Raw genomic sequence first — 13,273 nt, forward strand, 5'->3', positions numbered from 1 at the left:
GTATTCCTAAGAGCCCAATAGCACCTTATTCCAATGTGACTGGTTTGGGATGTGAGGATGTGTCCCTTTGCTTCCCAGCTGATGGCTGCCCCTGCTGCTAAGCCAAAGGCCTTAGCCCAGGGGTCTCTAACATGGTGTCTGTGGGTGCCATGGCGCCTGCCAGGGCATCTATGTGCACCCATGTGGTGGCCGGCGGACAAGCATCCGCCAAAATGCCACTGAGAAGCAGCGTCATCAAGACGCGTCGCCGCCGAAATGAAGCCGAAAATCAGTAGCATTTCGGCGGCGATGCCTCTTGATGTTACCGGTTCTCGGCGGCATTTCGGCGGATGCTTGTCCTCCGGCCACGATCCTTGGTGGTTCATCGTCCGGTGCCCACCAGACGAAAAAGCTTGGGGACCACTGCCTTAGCCTAAGATCAAGTCCTCAGACTAGTCTAGTGAGAGAAGGCCCATACACAGGCGGACTGAGATTTTGATTCTTTCTTTTCATACTCCTGTAACTAGCTAAGTGATAAAAATACTTGTAAGTTCTTGAAGTCTAGGCTTTACAGGCAGGCCTGAATATCTCCATTCTAACAGTGGGTTCTACCCTTCCTCCATTCTGTGTCTGTCTTGTCTATTTAGATTGTAAATTCTTCAGGGTGTGGGCCATCTACTATTCTCTTTTTGTATTTTACCTAGCACAGTGGGGACCCACTGTTAGTTGGTCCCTAGGCACTAAGATAATGAAGATGATTTTAGAATAATAATAACTCTCCTGGCACTTTGAGCCAAGGAAGCTGTCCTTGGGCTGTTACTGCTTAAAAATGAGCTGGGCTTAAAACTATGGAATATTTTTTGGTAACAAGTATCCCACCAATTCCACTGACTTCCCTTCTTTTCTTTGCCCTGAATAGAGTTTCCAGTTTCCAAACCTAATGTCATGTTGCAGCTGGAACGAGGGGAAGAGCTGTGGGTCCCAGATCTCCAAGTCTCTGAGAAAGAAGTGCTCCCGAGAGCTGCCTACAGAGGTGAGGAAGTGGTTAAACCAACTCAGGAACTGTCTGTGAATACAGGAAATATTTGGGATGCCCTACAAAGACTTTGAGCTCTCCCAAGTTCAGGATTGTTCCCTGCAGATGTGGACTCATTAGGTAGATGTCACTCATGGCTTCCCACATATCCTGACTAACAACTGGCAGCAGGTCGCTCCCCAGTCTCTCTTTCCCCTTAGAGTTCTGGTGGGATGCAGACCAAAACCGATCCCTTCCTCTCTCCTCTGGGGAGGGGCTTGGGGAAAATCAGCTCCAGATATGTTTGATCTCTCCCACCCATTTTGGATTGTTCATCCCTTTTTCCATTCCTCTCTCTGAGATTTTCTTTCTCTCAGGTGCAGGTAGTGATCTATGTCTGGATTCTCTCTGTCTCCCATCCGGTGATGGGATGGTGAGTGATAACAAGGAGGAGAAACCCCAGCAGGAAGATGCTGAGCAAGTAGAAGCATATAGGACATTATCAGGAAGATCCAAAGGGAATGTTTCCGGGATTTGTGCACGCCCAGAAAAAGCAAAAGCAAAAGCCTGTGAGACTGAGCAGAGGCCAGAAGAAAAGTTCAGTAGCTTCTCAGACCTTATTTCAAGTGAGAGAATCAGCTTGGAAGACACACGCTACACATGCCATGAGTGCGGGAAACGCTTCAATTGGCGCTCACAGCTTATCACACATCATAGAATCCACACTGGTGAGAGACCTTATGGATGCTCTGAGTGTGGGAAATGCTTCGCTTATAGTTCAACCCTCATTTCACATCAGCGAATCCACACAGGAGAGAAGCCCTACACATGCTCTAAGTGCGGGAAAAGCTTCAAAGAGCGCTCAAATCTTATCACACATCAGAGAATCCACACAGGAGAGAAGCCCTACACATGCTCTGAGTGCGGGAAAAGCTTCAATCAAAGCTCTACCCTTATGAAACATCAGAGAATCCACACTGGAGAAAGGCCGTACACATGCTCTGAGTGCGGGAAAAGCTTCAATCGGCGCTCAAGCCTTATCGCACATCAGATAATCCACAGAGAAGACAGGCCCTACACATGCTCTGAGTGCGGGAAAAGCTTCAAACAGCGCTCACACCTTATCAGACATCAGAGAATCCCCACAGGAAGGATGCCCTACACATGCTCTAAGTGCGGGAAAAGCTTCAATCAGCTCTCACACCTTATCAATCATCAGAGAATCGACATAGGTGAGAAACCTTATGCCGACCTGCACAACTTGTAAAGCGGCGAGGGCCACATTACTCCAAAGAAAACAGCTGAGGGCCGAAACCTCCCAGCCCTGTAGAAACACCCCGCCCCAGGGCCACCCAGCCCTGCAGAAACAAAGCCTCCTTCCCCAGCGCTGCCCCACCAAAACAGCGGTGGGCCAAAAAGGAAGGGTGGGGGTGGGGAAGTGATGCTTTATTTCAGGGGTCAGCAACCTATGGCACACGTGCCAAAGATGGCATGCGAGCCAATGTTTAATGGCACACGGCTGCCTGCTGGAACCATTAAAAATCCTGCTGACGCAGCAAGCTGCGGGGTCTGCAGTCCCAGGCCGGGGTGCCGGCCTGAGCGCAGCAAGCCGCTGCCACCTCCCCCGCCTTCCCCTAGAGTCTTGTTGCTGCGTGCACAGCGCTCTGGGGGCCGGGGCTAGGCGCACCCGCGGGACAGCGTTTGGCTCCGTGGGGAGGGAAAGACACTCCCAGCTCATCCGGAGCCCTGCTGCTGCGCGTGCAGCGCTCTAAGGGACTGGCAGGGCTGGGCTATGCGCAGAGGGGCAGCGGTGGTAGGGCTCCGGATGAGCGGGGAGACTCATGGTTAGGGGGCTACGTCCGGGGCCAGCAAGGGGTGTTTGGTAAGGGGTGGGAGCAGTCAAGGGATAGGGAGAAGGGTGGATCCTGGGGGAGCAGTTAGGGTGTGGGGGGGTCTCTGGAGGGGGTAGTCAGGAGACAAGGAGCTGTGGGGGGTTGGATGAGTCGGGAGTTCTGGGGGTCCTGTCAGGGGGCGGGGAGCAGTTAGATAGACCCCCTGGACTCCCATGCCTATCTGGGTGTGGGGGTGTGGATAAGGGTTGGGGCAGTCAGGGGACAGGTAGGGAGTAGAGTTTTAGGGGGGCAGTCAAGAGATAAGGGGCAGGGTCCCAGGATGGGGTAGTCAGTACAAGGAGTGGGGGAGTTGGGGGTTCTGGGGGGCAGTCACTCAGCCCTCTGCCCTGAGCCCTGACCCCCTCCCCACACACTCAGCCCTCTGCCCTGAGCCCTGCACCTCCACACACCCACAGGTGCTTACCCTGAGCCCTGTACCACCCAGCCCTCTGACTCTTTCATCCCCCCCATGACCACAGCCCTGACTGGCACCCCCACACATACCCAACCCCCCTACCCTGACACCTGCACCCCCCTCATGCCCCCAGCCCTCCTGCCCTGACTCTTGCACCCTCCATCCCATCCCCCACCCTGAGCACAACCGGGAGCCCCTGCACAGCACTCACATTTCACCTGCACCCTCACACCACATGGGAGCTGCCCAGGAGTGCCCCCACACCCAAATCCTGCCCAACCTGAGCCCCCTCCCTCATTCTATTCTGGCCAGACCCTCACCCGAGCCTGTGCTTGTCCACTCCCACCTCAGCTCAGTGCAGAGAGAGGAAGAGAATGTGCTAGAACCAGGAGAAGGTAGGTTCCCACTGTATGTGGGCAGAGCTGGGACCCAGACGGGCACAGGCTGAGCGGGTCTGGCAGCTGGGATCCCGGGTGGCAGGAGCCGGCGGATGGAACCCTGAGCAGCTGTGGGCTGAGCCACACAGCCCGCTGCCGTCTGGGGTCCTGGCTGCCGGTCTGGGTCCCGCGCCGCCCCCGCTCAGCCCGCTGCTGGTCTGGGGTTCTGGCTGCCAGACCTTCCCAGCTGGGTCCCGGCTGCAGGCCCCACAGCCCATTGCCGCCGAGGTGAACAGACCCCAGACCAGCAGTGGGCTGAGCGGACCGTGGCGTAAGATCAACATTTAATTTAATTTTAAATGAAACTTCTTAAACATTTTGAAACCTTGTTTATTTATGATACAACATTAGTTAGTTATATAATAATAGACTTGTAGAGATCTTCTAAAACATTAAAAGTGTGACCGGCACATGAAACCTAATAGGTGAATAAATGAAGACTCGGCACAGCAGAGGTGCAGGTGGAATGTGACTCGCTCCGTTGGTGCTCAGGGTGGGAGGGGATGGTGTGGGGTGCATGGGATGGGGGGCGGGCTGGGAATGGTGGGGTGCAAAAGTCAGGCAGAGGACTGGGGGCATGTGAGCAGGGCATGTGTCAGGGTAGGGGGCTGGGTATGTGTGGGGTGCCAGTCAGGGCTGGGGTCATGGGGGGTGAATTAGTCAACAGAGGCGGGGTGGACAGGTCGGGCAGGGAGCCTGGGGTGTGTGGGGCAGGGCTCAGGCAGAGGCTGGGGTGTGGGGGGGTGGGATCAGGCCTCAGAGCAGAGGCTGGACTGCCTCCCAAAAACCCAACCCCCACTCCTTGTCCCGACTACCCCTGCGGACCCCACCCCCTATTTAAGCCTCCCTGCCCATATCTCCTGACTGCCCCCTAGGATCCTAGTCCCCTGACCTCTACTCCCAACCCCTTGTCCACCCGCACCCACCCGACGCCCCTCTGGACTCCCACGCTACTAATCGCTCCCGCCCCGTGACAGGACCCCCAGAACTCTGGATCCATACAACCCCTGGTCCTGCCTGCCCAACCCTCTCCCCACACGCCCTTCTCCGACAGCCCCCCAGAACTCCCGACTCATCCAACCCCCAGCTCCTGTCCCCTGACCACCCCCAGAGACCCGCCCTCCTAACTGCTCCCCAGGACTCTTCCTGCTCCCTGTCCTGTGAGTGCCCTGACCGCTATCCACCCCCCAAACAGACCCCAGACTCCCATGCCCATCGACCCCCCCCCCGCTCCCTGACTGCCCCCTCCAGAGACCCTCACCCCTAGCCACCCCGCGGGATCCCACCCACCTTTCTCCCTCTCCCTTGACTGCCTCCACCCCTTAGCTAACCCCCCGCCCAGTCCCGGAGCCAGCCCCCTTACCGTGAGGCTTCTCGCTCAGCCGGAGCCCTGCTGCCGCCACCACCCTTCCCGCACGCAACCCTCCTCCGCCCCGCCCCTCAGAGCGCGTTGGACCATGGACCCCGTGGCTTGCCGCATCGGCAGGATTTTTAATGACACACGGAGTCCCAGCAGGCAGCCGCATGCCATTAAAAATTGGCTTGCGTGCCATCTTTGGCACGTGTGCCATTGGTTGCCGACCCCTGTAATAAGCATTTCTTGCTCAATTTTTTCCTACTTTTTCTACAGCTGGTTACAGTGGATCAGTATATTTGATTTGGGAGAAATGAAGTAACAGCTGCCCAAACTGAGGTTGAGCACTCCCGAATTTTGAGATGTTCAGATCTGGAAGGCAGGTGCTGGCGGGGAGGGGGGCGGCTGTGGGTTCCGTAGGGGGAACATGGCAGCAATGTGTCTGGAGCTGCACAGAGCCAGACACACTGGTCTGAGTGGCACGGTAAGGGGGCTGGGAGTTGGAGACGGGGCAGGGGGTTCCGGGGGGCAGTCAAGGGCCAGGGAGCAGGGGGGGTTGGATGGGGCAGAGGTTCGGGGGGGCAGTCAGGGAACAGGCAACGGTTGGATGGGCATGGAAGTCCCAGAGGTTTATCAGGGGACAGGTAGGGGGTGGGGTCCTGGGGGAAAGCCGAGGGGGTCTCAGGAGGAGGCAGTTGGGAACAAGGAGAAGGGAGGCTTAGATAGGGGCTGGGATTCCAAGGGGCAGTTAGGGGCAGGGGTCCTGAGATAGGGGTATTAGGGGACAAAGACCAGTGGTGTTAGGAGCTGGGGTTCCTGGGGGACAAGTGAGGCAGGGGTCCAGGTAGGGGGCAATCAGCAGCCGTGGGCCGGGATTCAAAGGGCTTTGGGCTACCCACAGAGCGCCGTGTGCGGGGGAGAAGCTGGAGTTGCTGGGGGCGGAAGGTCAATGGGACATGGAGTGGGGGTTGAACTGTCTCTGTGCTTCCAGGAAATTCCCGGGGGGGGGGGGGGGGGGGGGGGGGGAAGGGGGGTCGTTAATTGAATCCTGTCCCTGTTTGTGCCACTTGCCTCTCACCCCCGATACAAATTCATGTTTGGGGCTGTTCCCCATATTCCTCAATCCCAGCAACTTCTCCTTTCGTGGAGGAAACCTGTTGCCCTGAGTCCTTTTCCATCCTGGAGGCTGCAGGGGGTTAAATTTCCCTGTGTTGATCTTTCCCCTCTCCTTTGAGAACCATTTCTTCCCCCCTTTATCTCTGTTAAAATGTTTGCCGATGAAAGAGACCAGCCACATCTTTAATACACATCAAAGCCAGAGGCCTCCCCCTGTTTGGGGATCAGTGGTTCCCAGCTGGTAACAGGAGAGTTGATTGGACCCTTTTCTTGTCTCCAGCTGGCCTGGGATGAGGTTGTCGCTCTGAGTGCAGTGGGGTCCAGAAGTATCCCAAACCCCATGACAAAAGGTCTGTGTGAGGGGTTGAGTCCCCCTGTGCTAAGATGTAGCCACCTGTGGGGTGGATCCATGGTGGCCATTACTTGCTAGTGACAGGCCACGGACATTTCTTGCCATCCAGGCCTTCCATTGTCCTGTTAAAGAGGCATCTCCCAGGGCTCCCTCTGCCTGTGTGACTGGCCAGCAGGGGGCGGTGATAACTTTCTATCCACTTCTCACACTCTGTGAGGTAACACGGTTGCTGGGGGGAGGGTGTCTGTGTGGGGAGATAGCAGTTGAAGGAGCATTGTGGTAGGGGGAGGTGTTTGGGTGACTGGTCAGGGGGTACCCTAGTCAGGTTGGTGGGTTGTGGAGGTTTGGTGTTTTGGGGGGGGTGGTTGTGATGTGCCCATCCCTGAGGCTGTGGGTCCTGGAGGTGGGTATTGCTGGGGGCCTGGTGGCTGCAGAACAGTGGGGGTGGGTGTCTCTTGGGGAGGCGGGACAAGGGGTTAGAGGGAGCCTGGTGCTGTGCTGGGGGCTCTGTTTGGGCTTCGCCAGCTGGCTCCTTGGATTGTTGCCATGCCCAGTGCGCAGAGCTGGGGGAGAGGGTCCCTGGCACTAGGTCAGGGGATGCCAGGCAAGCAGAGTGAGGGGTCCCACTGTAAAGCATCAAGGGGTCCTGCTGGGTGGAGGAGGGGGTCCCAGACAAATGGTAGGGCAGATCCTGCTGGTGGGGGGAGGGGGGTCCTAGGCAGGCAGTGAGGAACTGAGTTCCAAGTAGATGGGTCTCTGGCTGCTGGGGGCTCTTGGTGGGGGAACCCTTTGGGATTCCCAACCTGACAGTCATGGTCTAGTGGGGATTCCCTGGCTGGTGGGGCTTTGATGGGTATCTGGGGTCCCTGGCCAGGGACTCTGGGGGTTGGGTCCCAGGGAATATCTGCTGGGCCCCTGGCTGTGGGAACTTCTGCTAACCATGATCCTTCTCTTTGATCAACTTGTGCCAGAGTCCTGGCTCCAAGCACTGCCCGGCATTCCCCAGTCACATGCCCTGTCACTGTGATAACTTTCTGTCCACTTATCAAACACTGTTCGTGTGAAATCAACATAGATTTTGCTTTTCTCCTTTTTTGAAAACTGCAGGAACTTTTGGCTCGTTTAGAAAATTGTGCCACCAGTTCTTGTTTCCATCTGGGGTTGAGGAGGGGGAGGGGTCAGCACTGCCACATGATGGTCTCTTCCAGTGTTCTGGACTCATTTCTGAAATCTGGTGTCATTGAGACCATTGTTAATCCAGAGTCACTGCATGGAAAGACAAGGAGTGACTCCAGATGGACAGTGGGGCAAATGAGATCAGAATTCTCCCTGTGAGGAGGGGCTCTCATTAGCTGCTCTCCCAGAGAGCTAAAGGAGGGAAGCTGCTCAGATGCTCTGTCCTCTCTGCTCAGGATATTGGGGTTCAGCTTCCTGGGTCAGACACTGCAGCCTCCATTGTGATCTGGGAGACCAGGCTTGGCAGCTGCTGCTCCCCCAGTGGGGTTCTGTGCTGGGAAGTGACCTTAAAAAGTTCTTCTCTGCCCAGCCCAGGGGATGACTTTCTCCAGCTGGTCTAGCCCCTAGGGCAGCCCTGGCCTGTTAATACTATAATTCTGAGCCAGACATTCCAAGTAACTGAAGGAACGAAGGGAAAATGCTGGGTTTTGGCCTTAAAATGACTCCACAAAACAGACCCTCTCATTTCTTGTCCCATTAGCAGTTGCAGGAATAAATCCAGCCATGGGATGCAAACTACCCAGGAATGGGACTTTCTACCAGATGGGCAGGGAAGAAAGGGATGGAAAAGGAGGAAAGAGAGATTTCATAAACGGATAGTTAAGGGTTAATAGAACAGGAGTACTTCCTCTCTTTTGACTATAAAGGGTTAAACAAATTCAGTGAGCCTGGCTGTCACCTGACCAGACCATTCAGGAAACAGGATACTTTCAAATTTGAGGGAGGGAAGTTTCTGTGTGTGTGTTTAGTTTTTGGTGGTTGTTCACTCGGGGGCTCAGAGGGCCAGACGTGCAACCAGGTTCTCTCTCCAGTCTCCTGATACAGGCCTCTCTGTTCAATTAGTAAGTACCTTTAGTCTTTGATTGTTTTTTTTTCCAAATGTGTATTTTGCTGGAAGGATTGTATTTGGCTGGGGGAGGGACTCTCCTAGTGTCTGTAGCTGAAAGACCCTGTAAAACATTTCTCAACTTGATTTTACAGAGACATTTTTTACTTTTTTTCTTTCTTTTACTAAAAGCTTTTCCTTTTTTAAAGAACCTGATTGTCTTTTTATTCTTGTGTGAGACCCAGGGACGGGGTCTGGACTCACCAGGGAATTGATGGGAGAAGAGAAAGGGGAGAAAAGCCTAATTTCTCTCCTGTGTTTGGATCACTGTCTCTCTCTCAGGGAGATCTGGGAGGGGGAGGGGGAAGTGAATTTTCCTCGTCTGTTTTAGATTCAAGGAAGTTTGAATCACAGTGATTCTTGGTGTAACCCAAGGAGAGGGAGAATCTGGGAAGGAAAAAGGAAGGGAAATGGTTTCATTTCCCTTTGTTTTGAGAGCCAAGGGGTTTAGGATCTGGCGGTCCCCAGGGAAGGGTTGAGGGCAGGAAGAGTGCCCAAAACACACTATTCTTGGGTGGTGCAGCTCTAACCATTTCTAAGCTAATAATTAAGCTTAGGGGTTCAATGCAGGTACCCATCTTTGGAACATAAGGTTCAGAGTGTTGGAATCATACCGATGACAAGAGATTGAAAGGGACAGGGAGGAAGAAGAGTGTTGAGAGAGATTTCCAGATCTCTATTCCAGGAAAGAATGTATTCAGCACAAACCCCCCTCCACCCCACTGGAATAGAGTCACTTTGCCTGTGGAAAGTGATGAATTCAGACAGAGGAAAATCCAAGTTCTGACTCCACTATTCCCCTGCTGGGGTGGCTGCCAATGGGGTCCGATGTCTGAGGGAATCCCCCACACTGTTCCTTTGGTTCTGCCTCTTGTTTAGCCTTGTGTTCAGAGACTTTGTCGTACAGAGGCTGTACGGTGTGAGGGGGGAGAAGGAGGTTAAAATGTCTCTGTGGCTTAGCTGCAGGATAGGGCCAGGTCTACACATGTACACAGAATAAGGCCTTTCTTCAGCATGGCAGACTCTAGTGGTGTTGTGTGCGGGGAAGGGCTGGGGAACATGCTTGAAATTGAATTAAAGCCTAGTTTTTGAACCTCTTCATAACTGCCCTTCTCCCTGCCGGCTGCTGGAATAATGTCCATGTTTTCGCCCCAGTCTCATTCGCCCTCTCGTGACCACGGGGAGATCAAATGGCTGCAGAGGAGCCATCAGGTAGGTCATTACAAGGGGCGTGCTGTGGGTTCCTCCAGAAGAAGAGAGGACAGGCAATACGCGGGAGATGGAAGGTTTGCACATCTGGTTGGAGCGTTGCATCTGGTTTGCAGGAAATGCACAGGCAGAGAAAGGGGAGGAGGACAGGGGTGTTGCGAAGCCTGCTGGGAGTTAGTTATAAGTGGCCTAGAATTCTTAGGAACAGACCCCGGAGGTTTGGCAGGGAAATGTCTAGTTTTGTGGGGCAGAAAATAACCCAGCTCCATGGGCTGGGAAAACTGACAGATTCCCAGTGCGAGCCTGAACCTGATTACCCAGCGGTGCTGTGAGATATGAAGGGGGCACCCGCCAGTGAGGTTACGGGGAGATTCCTCTCCCTTCACATACACTCTTCAGAGGGGAGGATGTTGCTTCTACAGGAGCTGTCCTGACGCCCTGCTAGGGGGCTCCATCCCTGAATCAGTCTGTGCTTAGTGTGAGATGGCTCTGCTGGGAAGAGAGGAGAGCGTCTCTCTTCGTCCCTCCCCCTGGTGGTTTCCTGGATGCTCCGAGCAGGGAGGGGGTGGGACTCTGACTGAAATCACGGCCAGACCTTCTGTTTTGGCTCCTGTCCCCCATGTATAGGGGGGTTTTGGAGTGTGGCAGAGTTACTGAGTGTTGGACTCTCGCTCTTTCAAGGGGTCGGTGACCTTCGAGAGGTTGGCTGGTGTAATTTCACAAGGAAGGGGACTTCTGCTGGACCCACTCTAGAGAGCCCTACAGGGATGTCATGGCAGGAGACCTATGAGAATGTGACCTTCCTGCTGGGTAAGAGTTCCTGTCCCTCTGTTCTTGGAAGGGGAAAAGAAGAGAGATGGTTCATGCCAGCCCACAATGCCACCTCTACTCTGCCCTGTTTCAGCATCACCCCAATATGCCAGTGACACACACGCTGCCAGAGACCCTCCCCTGCTGCAGAACACTTTGGGAACAGAGCACAGGAGCCGTATCGCACAGTGTCAAATATCTCCTGTTTGCTCAAGTAAAACTGAGGGTTAGGTGCGGCATAATCAGCAGAAGCTTCCTACCCCATGACCGCTCAAACCCCGAGCCTTCTCCACTCAGGCCACAGTTATGCCTGGGGTCTAACAAGCAGGCTGCTGGAGTCAGAGCTGCTGCTCCAGGGTTACTTATCACACAGACAGTCCGTGTGTCCTTGAATGCTGGCTGGGGGTATCCAGAGAAGGAGGCTGAGTGGCGGATTTAGCGTTAGTGGGGCCCTGTGCTCAGCTTCATTTTACAGGTCCCTCCTTGGGACACAGGCAAGAAAAATAACATTCTCTATTTCCCTCCCACCCCCATCTTTCATTTTTTTCTTCATCCTCCTATAAGTAATAGGAAGTAAATGAGGCTAAAGTGAGGTACCTTGATTGTTTTTGTAGTTTTGAGTTTTCCACAGACCACTTGAAAATCACTGAGCGTCTCAGTGCACCACTTAATGATCTTCCAAATATTGTTTGTACTGTTAGCTAACTATTGTAAAGTGCTTTGGGTAAGAGCCCTTTATAAAAAAAAAAATTAAAAACGTTGGAGTGCAGGGTCTGGCCAGGAGTTAAGGTGTGGGAGGGGGCTCAGGGCTGGGGCAGGTGGTTGGGGTGTGGAGCGCTTACCTGGGACAGCTCCTGTTTCATGCAAGCAATGCAGGTGCGGATGTGGGGGGCAGGAGTCAGGGTTGGGGATGTGTGAGGGACATGGGGGTGTGGGGGAAGGGGTTATGGGTGGTTGCAGGAATCAGGGAGGGCAGGGAATTGGAGTGTATTTGAGAGGGGTGAAAGAGTAAGGGCTGTGTGAGAGGGGGTGCAGGTGTCAGTGAGGGCAGAGTGTTCAGGGTGTAGGAGTCCAGGGCTGGGGGTGCAGGGTCTGGGAGGGAGTTAGGGTGCAGAAGCAGGCTGGAGATTGGGGTGCAGGTTCTGGCCAGGTTTTAGGATGCAGGAGGGGGCTCAGGGTTGGGGCAGGACATTTGAGTGTGGAGTGCTTACTTGGGGCAGCTCCCATTTGGTGCGAGGGATGCAGATGGCAATGTGGGTGTGTGTGTGCAGGAGCTCCCATATTTGGTGCTCAGGGTGGGGGTGAGGATGTGTGTGGGGGGTGCAGGAGTCAGAGCATGGGATGTGAGGGCTGGGTATGTGGGAGGGGGTGCAGGAGTCAGGGCTGGGGTCCTGGGGGTGCTCCCAGCCCCCTACCCTGGGTAGCTCACAGCAGGGGGTGGGGTGGTATGTGATAGGGGAGTGCTTTGTAAAGCAGTGAGCAAGCGACCAGGAAGCTTTGCAAACAGGGCTGCTGACGGGGAGTTTCGTGAGGGAGTTTGGAAGGGGGCGAGGTTCTCTTGCCATTCTTTAAACCATTTAAGCTTTAATACAAACTTCTTGATTGAAACACAAACCCTGTTGTTAACCTAGGTAGCTGTAAGAGAGACTGCAGGCAGAAAAGGATGAGAGGCCCAGGGAAGGAGGGCAGTCAATGGGAGCAGAGGGAAATCTTCCCATAATTTGGATCCTCCTTCCAGATGGTGTTGGGCTAACCTCTTGCACTGAGGTTACCTTGTCAGGGGAGGGACTCCAGTCATTAAGCAAAGGCAGCTGTTAGTAATTGCTGATTTGATCGTTAGAAACAAGGATAGCTGGGTTTGTAGTGACCGGGAGAACCATATGGTGACTTGTCTGCCTGGTGCAAAGGTTGCTGATTTCTTGAGGCATCTCGATAGATTTATGTGTAGTGCTGGGGAGGACCTAGTGATCATTCTATATATAGGCACTAGTGATGTAAGGAACAGTAGGTGAGACGTCCTGGAGGCCAAATTTAGTCTGCTAGGAAAGAGACTGAAATCTGGGACCTCTATGGTGGCATTCTCAGAAATGCTTCCAGTTCCACGCACAGGGCCAGGTATGGAGGCAGAGCTTCAGAGTCTCAGTGCGTGGATGAGATGATGGGGTAGACAGGAGGCATTTAGATTTATTAGGAACTGGGGAAACTTTGGTTTAGGTGGAGCCCATCCTTCCTGTATAGGCTGCCCCATCCCCAAAGTGGAACCAGACTGCTGGCACTTAACATTAAAAAGGTTGCAGAGCAGTTTTTAAACTAAGAGATGGGGGAAAGCCAATGGGTGCGGAGGAGCTTGTGGATCGGACAGAGACTTGTATTAGAGAAGAATCTAGTGTTAGAGATTTTTCTAGTTTTAGTCAGGAAGAGAGGCTTGAAGAGGATAAAGTAGGAGCCACATCAGGCGAGAAGCATTTACACACAAAAGAATCTGACACGTCAGAAAAGGGCAGACAGATAAACAGAGACAAGTTTTTAAAGTGCTTGTACACAAATGCTAGAAGTCTAAATAATAAGATGG

General features: G+C 53.9%; 1 protein-coding gene across 2 annotated transcripts; it reads left to right on the forward strand.

Annotated features, from left to right (window-relative positions):
* Positions 1-873: 873 nt before the first annotated feature.
* LOC142046067 (uncharacterized) lies at positions 874-7,670 on the forward strand. Of its 2 annotated transcripts, none has more exons than XM_075061454.1 (3): positions 874-1,012; positions 1,356-2,226; positions 6,670-7,670. In XM_075061454.1, exons 1-3 carry the CDS (start codon positions 920-922, stop codon positions 6,687-6,689), a joined length of 984 nt encoding a protein of 327 aa, XP_074917555.1. In that variant the 5' UTR covers positions 874-919; the 3' UTR covers positions 6,690-7,670. The 2 variants fall into 2 exon arrangements, with proteins under 2 accessions (XP_074917555.1, XP_074917556.1); XM_075061455.1 differs by lacking the exon at positions 6,670-7,670 and adding an exon at positions 5,369-5,437 and having other exon boundaries at positions 1,372-2,226.
* Positions 7,671-13,273: the final 5,603 nt, after the last annotated feature.

This window comes from Chelonoidis abingdonii, unplaced genomic scaffold, assembly GCF_003597395.2.
Source record: "Chelonoidis abingdonii isolate Lonesome George unplaced genomic scaffold, CheloAbing_2.0 scaffold1188, whole genome shotgun sequence".
Lineage (NCBI taxonomy): Eukaryota > Metazoa > Chordata > Testudines > Testudinidae > Chelonoidis > Chelonoidis abingdonii.